The 12,268-nt window shown below is 38.5% G+C and overlaps 2 protein-coding genes across 2 annotated transcripts in view; one reads left to right on the top strand and one right to left on the bottom strand.

Moving 5' to 3' along the window:
* The window catches only part of CSPP1 (centrosome and spindle pole associated protein 1), a 199,374-nt gene that overhangs the window by 276 nt on the left and 186,830 nt on the right, over positions 1-12,268 (top strand). The gene's annotated exons all lie outside the window — the stretch shown is intronic.
* The window catches only part of PPP1R42 (protein phosphatase 1 regulatory subunit 42), a 31,903-nt gene continuing 26,573 nt past the window's right edge, over positions 6,939-12,268 (bottom strand). Inside the window, exon 7 of the mRNA XM_089899071.1 lies at positions 6,939-7,829. Within this exon, the coding sequence (XP_089755197.1) occupies positions 7,670-7,829 (160 nt within the window). The 3' untranslated portion in view covers positions 6,939-7,669. The remainder of the gene's footprint in view (positions 7,830-12,268) is intronic.

Genomic DNA, 12,268 nt, shown 5'->3' with positions numbered 1-12,268 from the left:
GTAAATGTCTCCCGCTGCCCTAACTGCTTAAAGCGTAGTCCCTCCACCCTCGGGATTCCGTGACCAGTTTACTGAGCCGCCCAGAGATAAACTGCACTTAGCTCGAGCGCGCCCACTGTCTGTGGTACCTTAGGAAGTTCCCCCAGTCGCGGTCGCTTCTCCCCGAGGTTCCGGCGCCTCACCCGTCCCCCAGGGGCCCCCGCTTTGTTTCGCTATTTGGACGGATTTGGAGTTTTCCTGCGGGGAACTCGCCTGAAGTGTTTAGCCCTCGTGGCCCCCCCGGGGAGCGGGGCCGGCGGCCGTGCGGGGAGGGGCTCTCTCCGGCCTCCTTGAGAAAAGGGGGCGCTGCCCCGCGAGGCCCGTTCCCAGCAGCCCAGGAAGCCTGGGCCCTGGACACCCCCCGACCCTCTGTGGCTTCTGCCCGTTTGGACCCATCGCCTTCAGAGGTGAAGTCTGAGCGGACGCCCCGTATTTCCCAGTGATTAGTCCATCCTTGAAAATAGTGCCTGCGTGGGGAAGAGCAGGACGTTAAAACACCTTCTTTGCGGTCAAGACTGAATATCGAATTTAAAATAGCATTAATGAAACCGTTCTTGTATACCTGACATAATTTCATCCTTTACCATAGATTTTAAAATTGGAGCTACCGACTAGTGCATAGTAATGGTGGCACTTATTGTATTTGAGTGTAGAGTTCCACACACTTTAAGTATACTAGTGAATCAAAAGAATCCTCAGGTTTTCATCTCAATTCCCGTTCAGTAACTGTAGTTCGATTTACACTTTAGAAAGAAGCACACCAAAATACTATTGGTTCAAAAAAGGATTACTTTCTTTTGGTGAATGAGAAAGCACACCTTTATTTCCCCTGTAAATTGTATGTAATGAGGAATAAAGCAGTTGGAAAGCACTGTTTCGGATTCTATAAAGAAGCAAATCAAACAAGAACTCAAAAGGTTCTTCTTATATAATGAGATGCCATAAAACTACAAACCACAAAGGATGATGTTGCCTAGTAATACTATAAAGGTAAAGAGTCACACGTTTCAGATCGCTTAAGGCTGAATTTACTGGTTTTTTACAAACACATTTTTTTTACTTTTGAGTTATGAAGAAGGTGAGGTTCACATACATCATTTTTCGTCAGCAAGCTTTCAGATTCCTTCAAAGAGAGATTCCTGTATTGACAGAGAAAAAACAAAACAAAACAGCGTTTAAATTATTTCAAAAATGAAAGTTATCCACAACAGGTAGCAAACATATATAATCTAGGACACAATAACAATAGTGAAGGCTAATGATTAGTTACTAAACTGTGCATCTTCTCAGGCTTGAAAGGAAGCAGAAACAGATTTTTTTCCCCCTGAGGAAGGGAAGAATGTGGAAAATCTATGAGTTGGGAGCGATGTGGAAATAAGAATACTGGAGGGAAGGTGGGCCGACTAGGGTAGGCAAATTAGGTGATCAGGGCTCCTTATGTTTTGCGCCCTGGCACCTCACACACCTCACCCTAGCCTAGCCTGCTAGAGTCTCCTGCTGCTTTAGGAGGTGGGGTGGAGGTGCAGGCACAGCAGAGGCACTTCACTGCTAACAATGCCTGGCCAGTTGCCTGCTGAGTTGCCCAACAGTCAAGTTCCAAAGAAAGGACTGATGTAACAAGACCAGCCACTGCAGGCCACCCCCCTTGTCCTATCTGCTGCCACTCTAAGCAGCATCTCCGAATCCTCTGATGACTTTAGAGTAGTCCTAATTCCTGCAAGAAACCAGTATTTGCAATTAAATTCAAAATGGAAGATGAAAATCTTCAAATTTTCCACATTACATAAATTAGTAACAGGTACCTTATTTAGCACTTCTTAAGTGCTAAGTGCTTTACAAAAAGCACTTTATTTTCTCATTTTGTCTTTACAAAAACCCTTTGAGGACTTTACATTTACAGTTGAGAAAAATAAAGCTCAGAGGGTTGAAGTAACTTGTCCAAGGTCACATAGATAGTAAGTGGCAGAGACAGGAGTCAAGCCAGGCAGATTGACCCTAACACTTGTGCTTTTTACCATACGATTCTATTTACTATTTGTAGGGTGTTTCATTATTTGCAAAACTTTTTTTTTGTATCTGCTATCTCAATAAAGGGCATACTTTAACTTGACTCCCTATGGACAGTCCAAATACTATTTTTATAGTATGTCTTTCTTTGGAGTTCTTGTCTAATCTGGTTTTAGAGTGCCGTAGATTTTATCTCACTGAGCGTGATGTAGGTCTTAAAATCATACTTATCTTTTTTCTAAATGTGTCAAATAGTTTGGCATCTTATCTTTATATTGTAAAATAATCACACATACCAGTGAAGAAAATATATTGTTTTGTTATATATCTATATCAATGGGTTTTATAGAGTTGGTGCTTTTTTTCACCTGTCAACTACTTCCCTCATTGTTTAATTAAGGTATAATTTACAGACTTAAATTCATTCTTTTGAATGTATAGTTCAGCAGTTTTGAAAAACACTAGCAGTCATGTAACTGCTACCACAATAAAAATATGCAACATTTCATCACCCCCCAAAAATTCCCTTGTGTTGACCCTTTGTAGTCAACCCCAGGTCCTCAGCAACTACCGATATTTTCTCTCTATAGTTTTGCCTTTGCCAGAATGTCATGGAATCATACAGTGTGTAGCCTTTTAAGTCTGTATTCTTTATTTTATTATATTTTATTTTTTTAAACATCTTTATTGGAGTATAATTGCTTTATACTGTTGTGTTAGTTGCTCCTGTATAACAAAGTGAATCAGCTATACGTATACATATATCCCCATATCCTCTCCCTCTGCGTCTCCCTCCCACCCTCCCTATCCCACCCCTCTGGGTGGTCACAAAGCGCCGAGCTGATCTCCCTGAAGTCTGGCTTCTTTTGCTTAGCATAATGCTTTTGAGGTCCATCCATGTTGTGTCATGTATTGCTAGTTCATTCCTTTTTAATACTGAGTAGTAGTATTCCATTGGATGGATGTACCACAGTTTGTTTATCCATTCCCTAATTGAGAGACCTTTGGGTCGTTTCCAATTTTCGGTGATTATGAGTAAGCCACTGAAAACATTAGGGCTCAGATTTTTGTGTGAGTATAGGTTTTCATTCCACCTGGGGAAATACCTAGGAGTGGGACTGCTGAATGTGGTGTGTGTTTAACTTTGTGAGAATATGTCAAACTATTTTCCAAATTGGCTGAAATATTTTTTGCATTCCCACCAGTAGTGTGTGAGAGTTCCAGTTGCTCCATATCCTTGCTAGCATTACTTGATTCTTTTTCTTCTTATTCACTTTAATGGACATTTTTAAAGAAAAAAACTTGATCCAATATTTAAAACATTTTAAAAATCAGATGATTTCACAATCTAGATATCTTGCTTGCTAGCTAGTCTCATTTCTCACCTCCAACATGTCTGCCTGGCTATACTGTTTTGGAGCCGAGTAGCTGCAGGCTGCAGTTGCCTTTAGTTGGACATGTGCTCTCCAGTTTACCTCAGTCACATTCTCACCTGCTTCCCTTACTTTATCTGCCTGTACTTGAGGGTGTTTTTGAGACCCCCTTGCAGTGTAGTTAAGAGCTTGGCTTTTGCAGTCAATGACCTGGATACAAGTCCCAGCTCTGCCTCACGGCAGTCCTGTGACTTTGGGCCCCTCTGACTGGGCTTCTGCAACACTCATTTTCCCCATGTATAAAATGGGGCTGATAGTATTCTTATCTCAAAGGGTCCTACTGTGTTTTATAATTTGTTTGGGTAATGAAGACTAAGCTTTCAAAGTAGACATTTTAAAATGGAAAATAACTAATACAATTTTTATAACTTAGATCTTACATAACTCTTGTTCACAGAGTAAGCCATTGACAGAGTTGAGACTAGAAGTCACAAAAGTGAGCTTACACTGTTCTAAAGAAACACTATGTCGCTCACCACTATTGCTGTTTTTTGAGGGAGGTGGGGGTTGTCCTAATTTCAAAGGGTTCTTTGAGAACTGCAAACCAGAATCTTAATGTTATATCTACGTTACTGATACATAAATTTATTTTGCATATAAAAGTTAATTAGAGGTTAGGTTGAACACAGCAAAACTGAAGACATTTAGAGCTTTGCAGATGAGTTTATATAAGATCATTCCAGAGTTTTCATGACTAAAAGTCTTATCTAAGTTTTAAAAAATTCTTCTTGAAGCACATAGGAGATCTGTTGTTACAACTGTTCAAACATAACCTTAACAGTGGTAAAAACAAATTATTTGTACTGTTTTTAAAGGTCATTTTTTAACTCAAAGAAACCTAATGCTTCCATATTCTAACTAAAGGTAGTAGGTATTTTATAAGTAGTTAAATAACATACAGTGAACATTTCCTATGAATTATGGGTCCCAGGGATTCACATTCCTTAAAGGTATCTGAAGCTAAGGGCATTCTAACCCATATAGAAAGTTATTTTTACATTAAGAAAAGAGATGGATTGACTCTATTGATATCGCTTAGGCTTGAAAGATAGTTAATCAAGTAACAGTTTGCTTTTTTCGTTGTACAGTGCTGTATTCTCAGTGGATCTTATTTACAATATATAACTGCATTTAATGTCTATTTTTAAATTACTAAGGCTCAAGTACCTCCTAGCATGTTTGAAAAGAGAGGAAACATCTGTCAGAAGTATTTACTGTGACAAACATAGAAAGAAGCAATATGTGCACATTTTTTGTTTAATACATATGTTATTTTTAATTGAACAGTGAAGGCATTTGTTCAGAATCAGCCTTTAAATAAAAAATAGTGTTGAACTAATCTTTAATTAAAGTGTACGTTGATAGTATCAAGTTCAGTTTGAGGGTCAAAAGCAACGTCAATGAGTCTGACTTTTTCCTCCCTGTAGGGAAAGCAGGCTTGTGTAAATATACATGAGCACAGACTGCATGCATTTATAAAGGAGGTGGAAAACATTCCCCTGTCATTGGACAGATTTTGCTTCACTGTGTTCCACATAGGATACAGGCACAGCTTTCAGTGTGTAAACCGTAAAGGAGTGTGGGGCACATACTTTTAGCGTTTTGGAAGAAGCCTCTAAGCTCCTTTCCACCTCTGAACAGGCTCCCCACCTCGAATCTTAAATATAGACTGTAGGGGACTCTTCTGCTGATGCCAGCTCATTATCCTCCTTCAAGTAATTAAGGGAAGGAATTGGTTTAATCAACGTTTTTAGAAACTAAAAATCTGTTCTTTACATTTGGGCCGCATATTTTGTTTTTAATACTTTACTAACCTTCTAATTTTATCCTCATTGTCTCTTAGCCTTACACTAAATTAGTAAAATGTTAGCAATAGGCATACCCTAACAATCTATTATCAAGAGCTTAATGAAATTCTGTAATATATTTGGTCACCTTTTATTAAAGAGAGGTAGAACTGATATTCCCATTTAATAAGACTTAGATCATTTGTGATACCAAAACAATATTTTGGCATGTCCTCAATGAAAATGTTACATGAGGAAATAAAAAATATTTAAAAGAAAATGTTTTTGTAATACTTTTTCACATTATAAAACTTAGGAATCAGGATTGAACATAATAAACTTCACTGATAGTGGCAGAAGCAGGGCATTCTTTATATTATTCTCACAGGAACCCCTCTATTCTGCTGGTTTCTTTAGGGTAGCCTATCTTAGCAGTACTTAGCAGTTAAAAATGCATTTAGCTCTGTGTTTAGTGTTCCTAGTTAGGAAAATGAGAATATAGTGATTTGTCAGTGCAGTCCAAGTGACTAGAGTTTTGCTTGGGGCTATAGAATATGTGGTATGTGCCATAGCTCGCAACTGATCTAACAGTGTGTGTGGCAATGTACAGATTTACCAATATTGTTTTCTGAGGCTATGTTCATTTTTATTATTTTCTTTTCCACCTTGATGATATACTAGCAAGACCTTTCAAAATGCTTGGCAAAGAAACAAGACTCAAGAACACTGTTGTGGAATTGACGTGAGTTATGTAAATCTTTAAGAAACTAGGGCTTCCCTGGTGGCGCAGTGGTTGAGAGTCCGCCTGCCGATGCAGGGGACACGGGTTCGTGCCCCGGTCCGGGAAGCTCCCACATGCCGCGGAGTGGCTGGGCCCGTGAGCCATGGCCGCTGAGCCTGCGCGTGCGGAGCCTGGGCTCCGCAACGGGAGAGGCCGCAACAGTGAGAGGCCCGCGTACCGCAAAAAAAAAAACTGTTGGGGTGCTATGAACAAACTGGCTATGGTTTTGATGGCAGTGATAATGGACATAATCAGTAAGGCAAATTCTCAGACAGCCTCTGTTTTTTATGTGTGTGAATGGAGAGGAGGCAAGACCAAAACTAGGACTCCTTATATATCCTATTGCCTCTCCCCAGATAAAGCGTTTTCCAGACTCATAGGACTCCCTCTCCCTTAAGCCTCTCCTGGCAAGCCTAAGCCACTCTTCAGGGAATGGGGGTAGGGTAGTGCAGCACTGTTGCTCATGGGTCTTCTTCAGGAGGGCTCCATTAAGGAATGCTAAATCACCATCCCTTGACTGGACCCTGCAAAGAGGGTCTCGTGACAAACCCACGTGACCTTCATCAGGCAGTTCTGGAAAAAGGAAATCTATTCCAGAGTACATCCACTGGCTCTGATTGCTTTCTCAATGAAATACACTATTGCCCTTTATTATATTGTAGTGACTACTATGGTATGATTGGAAAGATCAATAGAGCAATCATTGTATTGATTATAAATGAAGAAAAGTTGAATGGATAATTTGTAAGATGTATGAGGATCTGGTTTATAACGCCCATAGCATTTATCACAGTATATAGTAGTGGTATCACATTTGACTCCCACACTAACTTGTTGCAAGATCTTTGAGATCAGGACTATCTCATTTGAGTTTTTATTGTATTGAGTATTGTCTGGCATATAGCAGGTGGCTGTTAGTTTTATGAATAAAGGAAGTTATTTTCTGGTATGATTTATCTTTACATCAGAGAAATAACATCTTTTTTAAAGATTAAAAAAAGCAATTTTCTTCTCATTAGGAGACTCAGAGCTGATTCATAATGAGCTAAATTATGTATATACTCAAGGTTTAGAATAGTGATTCTTAAACTATTTTTTGGATCATAAATCTCTTTGAGAATCTAATGAAACTTCTGATGTATCCTTCAGGGACACCAGATTAAGAACCTTTGGTTTGGAGAAGTGGTGAAAGTAGCCTATCTCTGCAGTGCTCTGGCTTCTCCTCCTTTCTGCCACCAGATGCCCTGCTGTAGCCATCTACTCACTAATGGACCACCCATTATCATCTGGGCCTCGGGCTCCTTTGATATGATCCCTGCTCATTCAGACATCTTTACATGCTGCTTCTGGGACTTTACTGAGTCACCTGCCCTACCTCCGTAGGTGTATCTAGTCTGTGACTCCCAGCTCTTCCTGAATCAACCCTTCCACTGCAACTTTATGACTGTTTGGGCCGATGAACAATAAACTCTTTTTTTTTTTTTTGGTGCTTGGTCAAGAAGAATTGAGAACAGAGAACGAGGAGACAGACGGAGGGGCTCTCTTCCTGTGTGCTGTTGACAGTGAGGGTGTCCCATCCTCCCCCCAAAAGATAAATCACACACAAAAATATTTGAAAGAACCTACCCCATGTCTTCAATAATTTTAGGGTTATCTTCTTGGGAGCTTTCTGGAGATGCATTTCCATTTGCAAGGCACCTTTGTGTATCAGAGAAAAAAACTAATTTTGGCTTACCCACCTGTGGGTAATAAACAGGAACTATGTGATGCATTGTTTCAAAGCTACCTGTAACATACAAAGAATTAAAAGCATTCTGCTTTGAAACTAATAACTAAATTGCAAACATGGCATAGAAAAGCATTAGACTATCTAAAATTATGTTTTATGAAATGGAATTAGATGAGGTTATATAGATCCACAGCAAAACCAATAAAAAATTAATATCCAAGATAAAAATATCACAGACTTTCATACATGAGAACCTACACAGCAAAGTTTATGGTCAACTCTCAGAGACAAAATGGGTATACCAACATTAATATAAATATTAACTGCCCTTGCATTTTGCTGTTATGAGTTTATTTTTTCAGTGTGTTTAACCTCTAGGGAGTGGATTAGTCAATTATAGTTTTTGTAATATGTTCATACCTTTATTTCCAAACTTAACATTCCACATCATTTCCCTGTTTAAAGATCCTCCTTCCTTTCCAGCAATGATTTCCTTTCAAGTGGAGACTGCCTTATTTGCCTCTAATTCCCAGGGCCTAGCATAGTCTTGGGCACATCTAAGATGCTCAACAAATGTTTATTAAATGACTAAATGAATATTTCCATCAAAGCACTACAAAAATAAATGCTGAATAAAACAAAACCAGTTCAACCAGAAAAAAAAAATGCTGAAGGGCATTCGGATATTTTGAATTTTGTTAAAGTGTTTGACTTTGCTTCTAATTTTGAGCTATATAGTTGTGTGACTATATTTAAGACAAGATTGTTTTATTGTAACATCCTTGAAGTCTGAGGTAATTTTACCATATAGAGCTCCAAATTTATAGGGCTACCAAAAATATGTAGTCAGGAAATACAAAGATGACTATCTTCCTAAGAATTCCTGTTCACTTATAATGTATTTGGTTGTACAGAGGTATCTTTAAATGGTTCGTCTTAGCTCTTCTAAAGACCTGAAGGTATATTGTAGATTTAAAAATATACACAGTATATCTTCTAGACTTTAAGTCATTCTTTCCATTTCTCCTGAGTGGCAATAACAGACACTTTACATAAAGACTATAGTGTAAGCTATTGGCCACATACCTAAGGACAGAGTTATTGCGTGTTAAATACGTGTATCCAGGGACATCACAGGTTGTAAGCCTGGGAAGCTCAGAACTGTACCATTTGTTTGGATGGGGTTGGCAAATGTGTGTAGGTGGTGAGGAAGAAGGACATCTATAGATGGCCAAGAGAGAATAACTGAGTACTCCTGAGGAAAACTCACATAATTTCTATTACAGCTAGTCAGCTTTCAATTTCAATTTAATTTTAATTTAATTGACCTTACAGTCTATTTTTCAATATAGTAAATCATTTAATCTATTTGAATACTTTTTTTTTTTTTTTTTAGCGGTACGCGGGCCTCTCACTGTTGTGGCCTCTCCCGTTGCGGAGCACAGGCTCCGGACGCGCAGGCTCAGTGGCCATGGCTCACAGGCCTAGCCACTCCGCGGCATGTGGGATCTTCCCAGACCGGGGCACGAACCCGTGTCCCCTGCATCGGCAGGTGGACTCTCAACCACTGCACCACCAGGGAAGCCCCCTATTTGAATACTTTTAAAATTTCAAAGTTCTTTCATAATATAGTCTCATTTTTCTCCCTAGTTCCTTTTTTGTTTATAAAAATTATATGTTTACATATTTACACATTTGCAGATTTTTCTAAATTCCCACCAAACTGAAGTGAATTTCTACGTAGAGCAGACATTATTATCCTTGGGTCCAAGCATGATTCAGCCAGTCATCAGTAGAGTGGTCACTAGAAGCCAAAGCTGTTTGATGAAGTCAGATAACTGATTAATCACTGTGTCCCTGCTATCTTTGTGACCTTAGACAAGTTATTTCATCTTTCTAAAACTCAGCTTTCTCAGCTGCAAAATGGATATAATAATTATCTTTCCCACAAGTTGAAATGATTAAAGCAGTAGTGCGCATAAATATCTGAAATGTTTGGCACAATAAATATTAGCTCTCTTTTCTTCCCTTGCCCCTTCTTCTTGGCTTCCTAGACTGGAGTGCTTTCCATTTTAAATTATTAATGATTATCATGATAGCAACTACAACAAGGTATGAAATGATGCTTCTGTACTATATAACATTCTGTATGGCTTTAAAAAAAATTGTGGTAGAAACACTTAACATGAAATCTACCATGTTTATTTTTTAAGTGTACAATAAATACATTATTGTTGACTCTAGGTGCAACTTTGTACAGCAGACCTCTAGAGTTTATTCATCTTGCTTGACTGAAACTTTATGCCTGTTGATTAGTAACTCCCCATTTCTCCCACCACCCATAGCCCTGGGCAGCCACCATTCCACTCTTTGATTCTATGAATTAGACTATTTTAGATACCTCATATATGTGGAATTATGCAATATTTGTCCTTCTGTGACTGGCTTATTTCATTCAGCATAATGTCCTCAAGTTTCATCCACATTGTTTCATATTACAGAATTTCCCTTTTTTAAGGCTGAATAGTATTCCATTGTTTGTATATACCTTATTTTCTTTATCCACTCATCTGTCAGTGGACATTTAGGTTTCTACATCTTGGCTATTGTGAATAGTACTGCAGTGAACATAGGAGGGTTAACATGTCTTCAAGACCCTGATTTCAGTTCTTTTGGATAAATAGTCAGAAGTGGGATTGCTGGATCATACGGTTATTCTATTTTAAAATATTGAGGCACTGCCATACTGTTTTTCACATTGGTTGCACCATTTTGCATTCCCACCGACAGTGTGCAAGGGTTCCAATTTTTTCCATGTCCTCACCAACATTTTTTTTTTTTTGTCATTTGATAATAGCCATCCTGACAGGTATAAGGAAGTATCTCATTGTGTGTTTTTTTAAAAAATATTTATTTATTTATTTGGCTGTGCTGCGTCTTAGTTGCGGCATGCGGGATCTTTGATCTTCGTTGCGGCGTGCAGGATTTTTAGTTGCGGCATGCAGGATGTTTTTTTTAGTTGCAGCATGTGAACTCTTAGTTGTGGCACGTGGGATCTAGTTCCCTGACCAGGGATTGAACCCAGGCCCCCTGCATTGGGAGTACAGAGTCTTAGCCACTGGACCACCAGGGAAGTCCCATCATTGTGTTTTTGATTTGATTTTCCCTGTTGATTAGTGACATTGAGCTTTTAAAAAATATACCTGTTGGCCATTTGTAGGTCTTCTTTGGAGGTATGTCTATTGGAAATGCTGTTGGGAAAATGGCGCCAATTAACTTGCTTGACAAAGTGTTGCCACAAACCTTCAATTTGTATAAAATGCATTATCTGTGAAGCGCAATAAAGTAAAGCACAATAAAACAAGGTGTGCCTGAAATCACTTTATTTATTTATTGAAATATAGTTGATGTACAATATCTTGCTAGCTTCAGAAGTACCATGTAGTGATTTGACGTTTGTATCATTGTGAAATGATGACCACCATAAGCCTAGTAACCATATGTCCTCGTGCAAAGTTATTATAATATTGTTGACCATATTCTTTGTGTTGTATATTATGTCCCTGTGGCTTATTCATTTTATAACTGGAGGTTTACCTCTTAATCCCCTTCACCTTTTTCACCCCGCTTCCCCGGCAACCACTGCTTCTCTGTTTCTATGAGTCTGTTTTTGTTTTGTTTTCTTTGTTTCGTTTTTTCGATTCCACATATAAGTGAGATCATTCAGTGTTGGTCTTTCTCTTTCTGACTTATTTTACTTAGCATAATACCCTCTATATCCATCCATGTTGTCACAAATGGTAAGATTTTATTTTTAATGGCTGAGTAATATTCCATTGTATATATCACAAATCTTCTTTATCCATTCCTCTATTGAAGGATACTTAGGTTGCTTCCATATCTTGGTTATTGTAAATAATGCTGCAGTGGACATTGGTGTGTGTATATCTTTTTGAATTAATGTTTTTGTTTCCTTTGGGTAGATACCCAGAAGTGAAATTGCTAGATCATATGACAGTTCTATTTTTAATTTTTTGAGGAACTTCTGTACTGTTTACCATGATGGCTGCACCAATTTACAATTGCACCAGCAGTGCACCAGGGTTCCCTTTTCTCCACATCCTTGCCAATGCTTGTTATTTGTTGTCTTTTTGATAATTGCCATTCTGATAGGTGTAAGGTGGTATCTCATTGTGGTTTTGATTTGCATTACCCTGATGACTAGTGATGTTGAGCATCTTTTCATGTGTCTCTTGACCATCTGTATGTCTTCTTTGGAAAAATGTCTATTCAGGTCCTCTGCCCATTTTTTAATTGGGTTATTTGTTTTTCTGATGCTGAGCTATATGAGTTCTTTGTGTATTTTGGATATTAACCCCTTATCAGTCCTATCATTTGCAATTTTCTTCTCCCATTCAGTAGGCTGTCTTTTCACTATGTTGGTAGTCTCCTTCGCTATGCAAAAGATTTTGAGTTTGATGTAATCCCATTT

This window comes from Delphinapterus leucas, chromosome 17 (genome assembly GCF_059928025.1).
Source record: "Delphinapterus leucas isolate spDelLeu-1000000601 "Yukka" chromosome 17, BTC_Dleu_Yukka2, whole genome shotgun sequence".
NCBI classification, from domain to species: Eukaryota; Metazoa; Chordata; class Mammalia; order Artiodactyla; family Monodontidae; genus Delphinapterus; species Delphinapterus leucas.
Note: the sequence above shows the minus strand (reverse complement) of the source record. Positions and strands in the feature narration are given on the sequence as shown.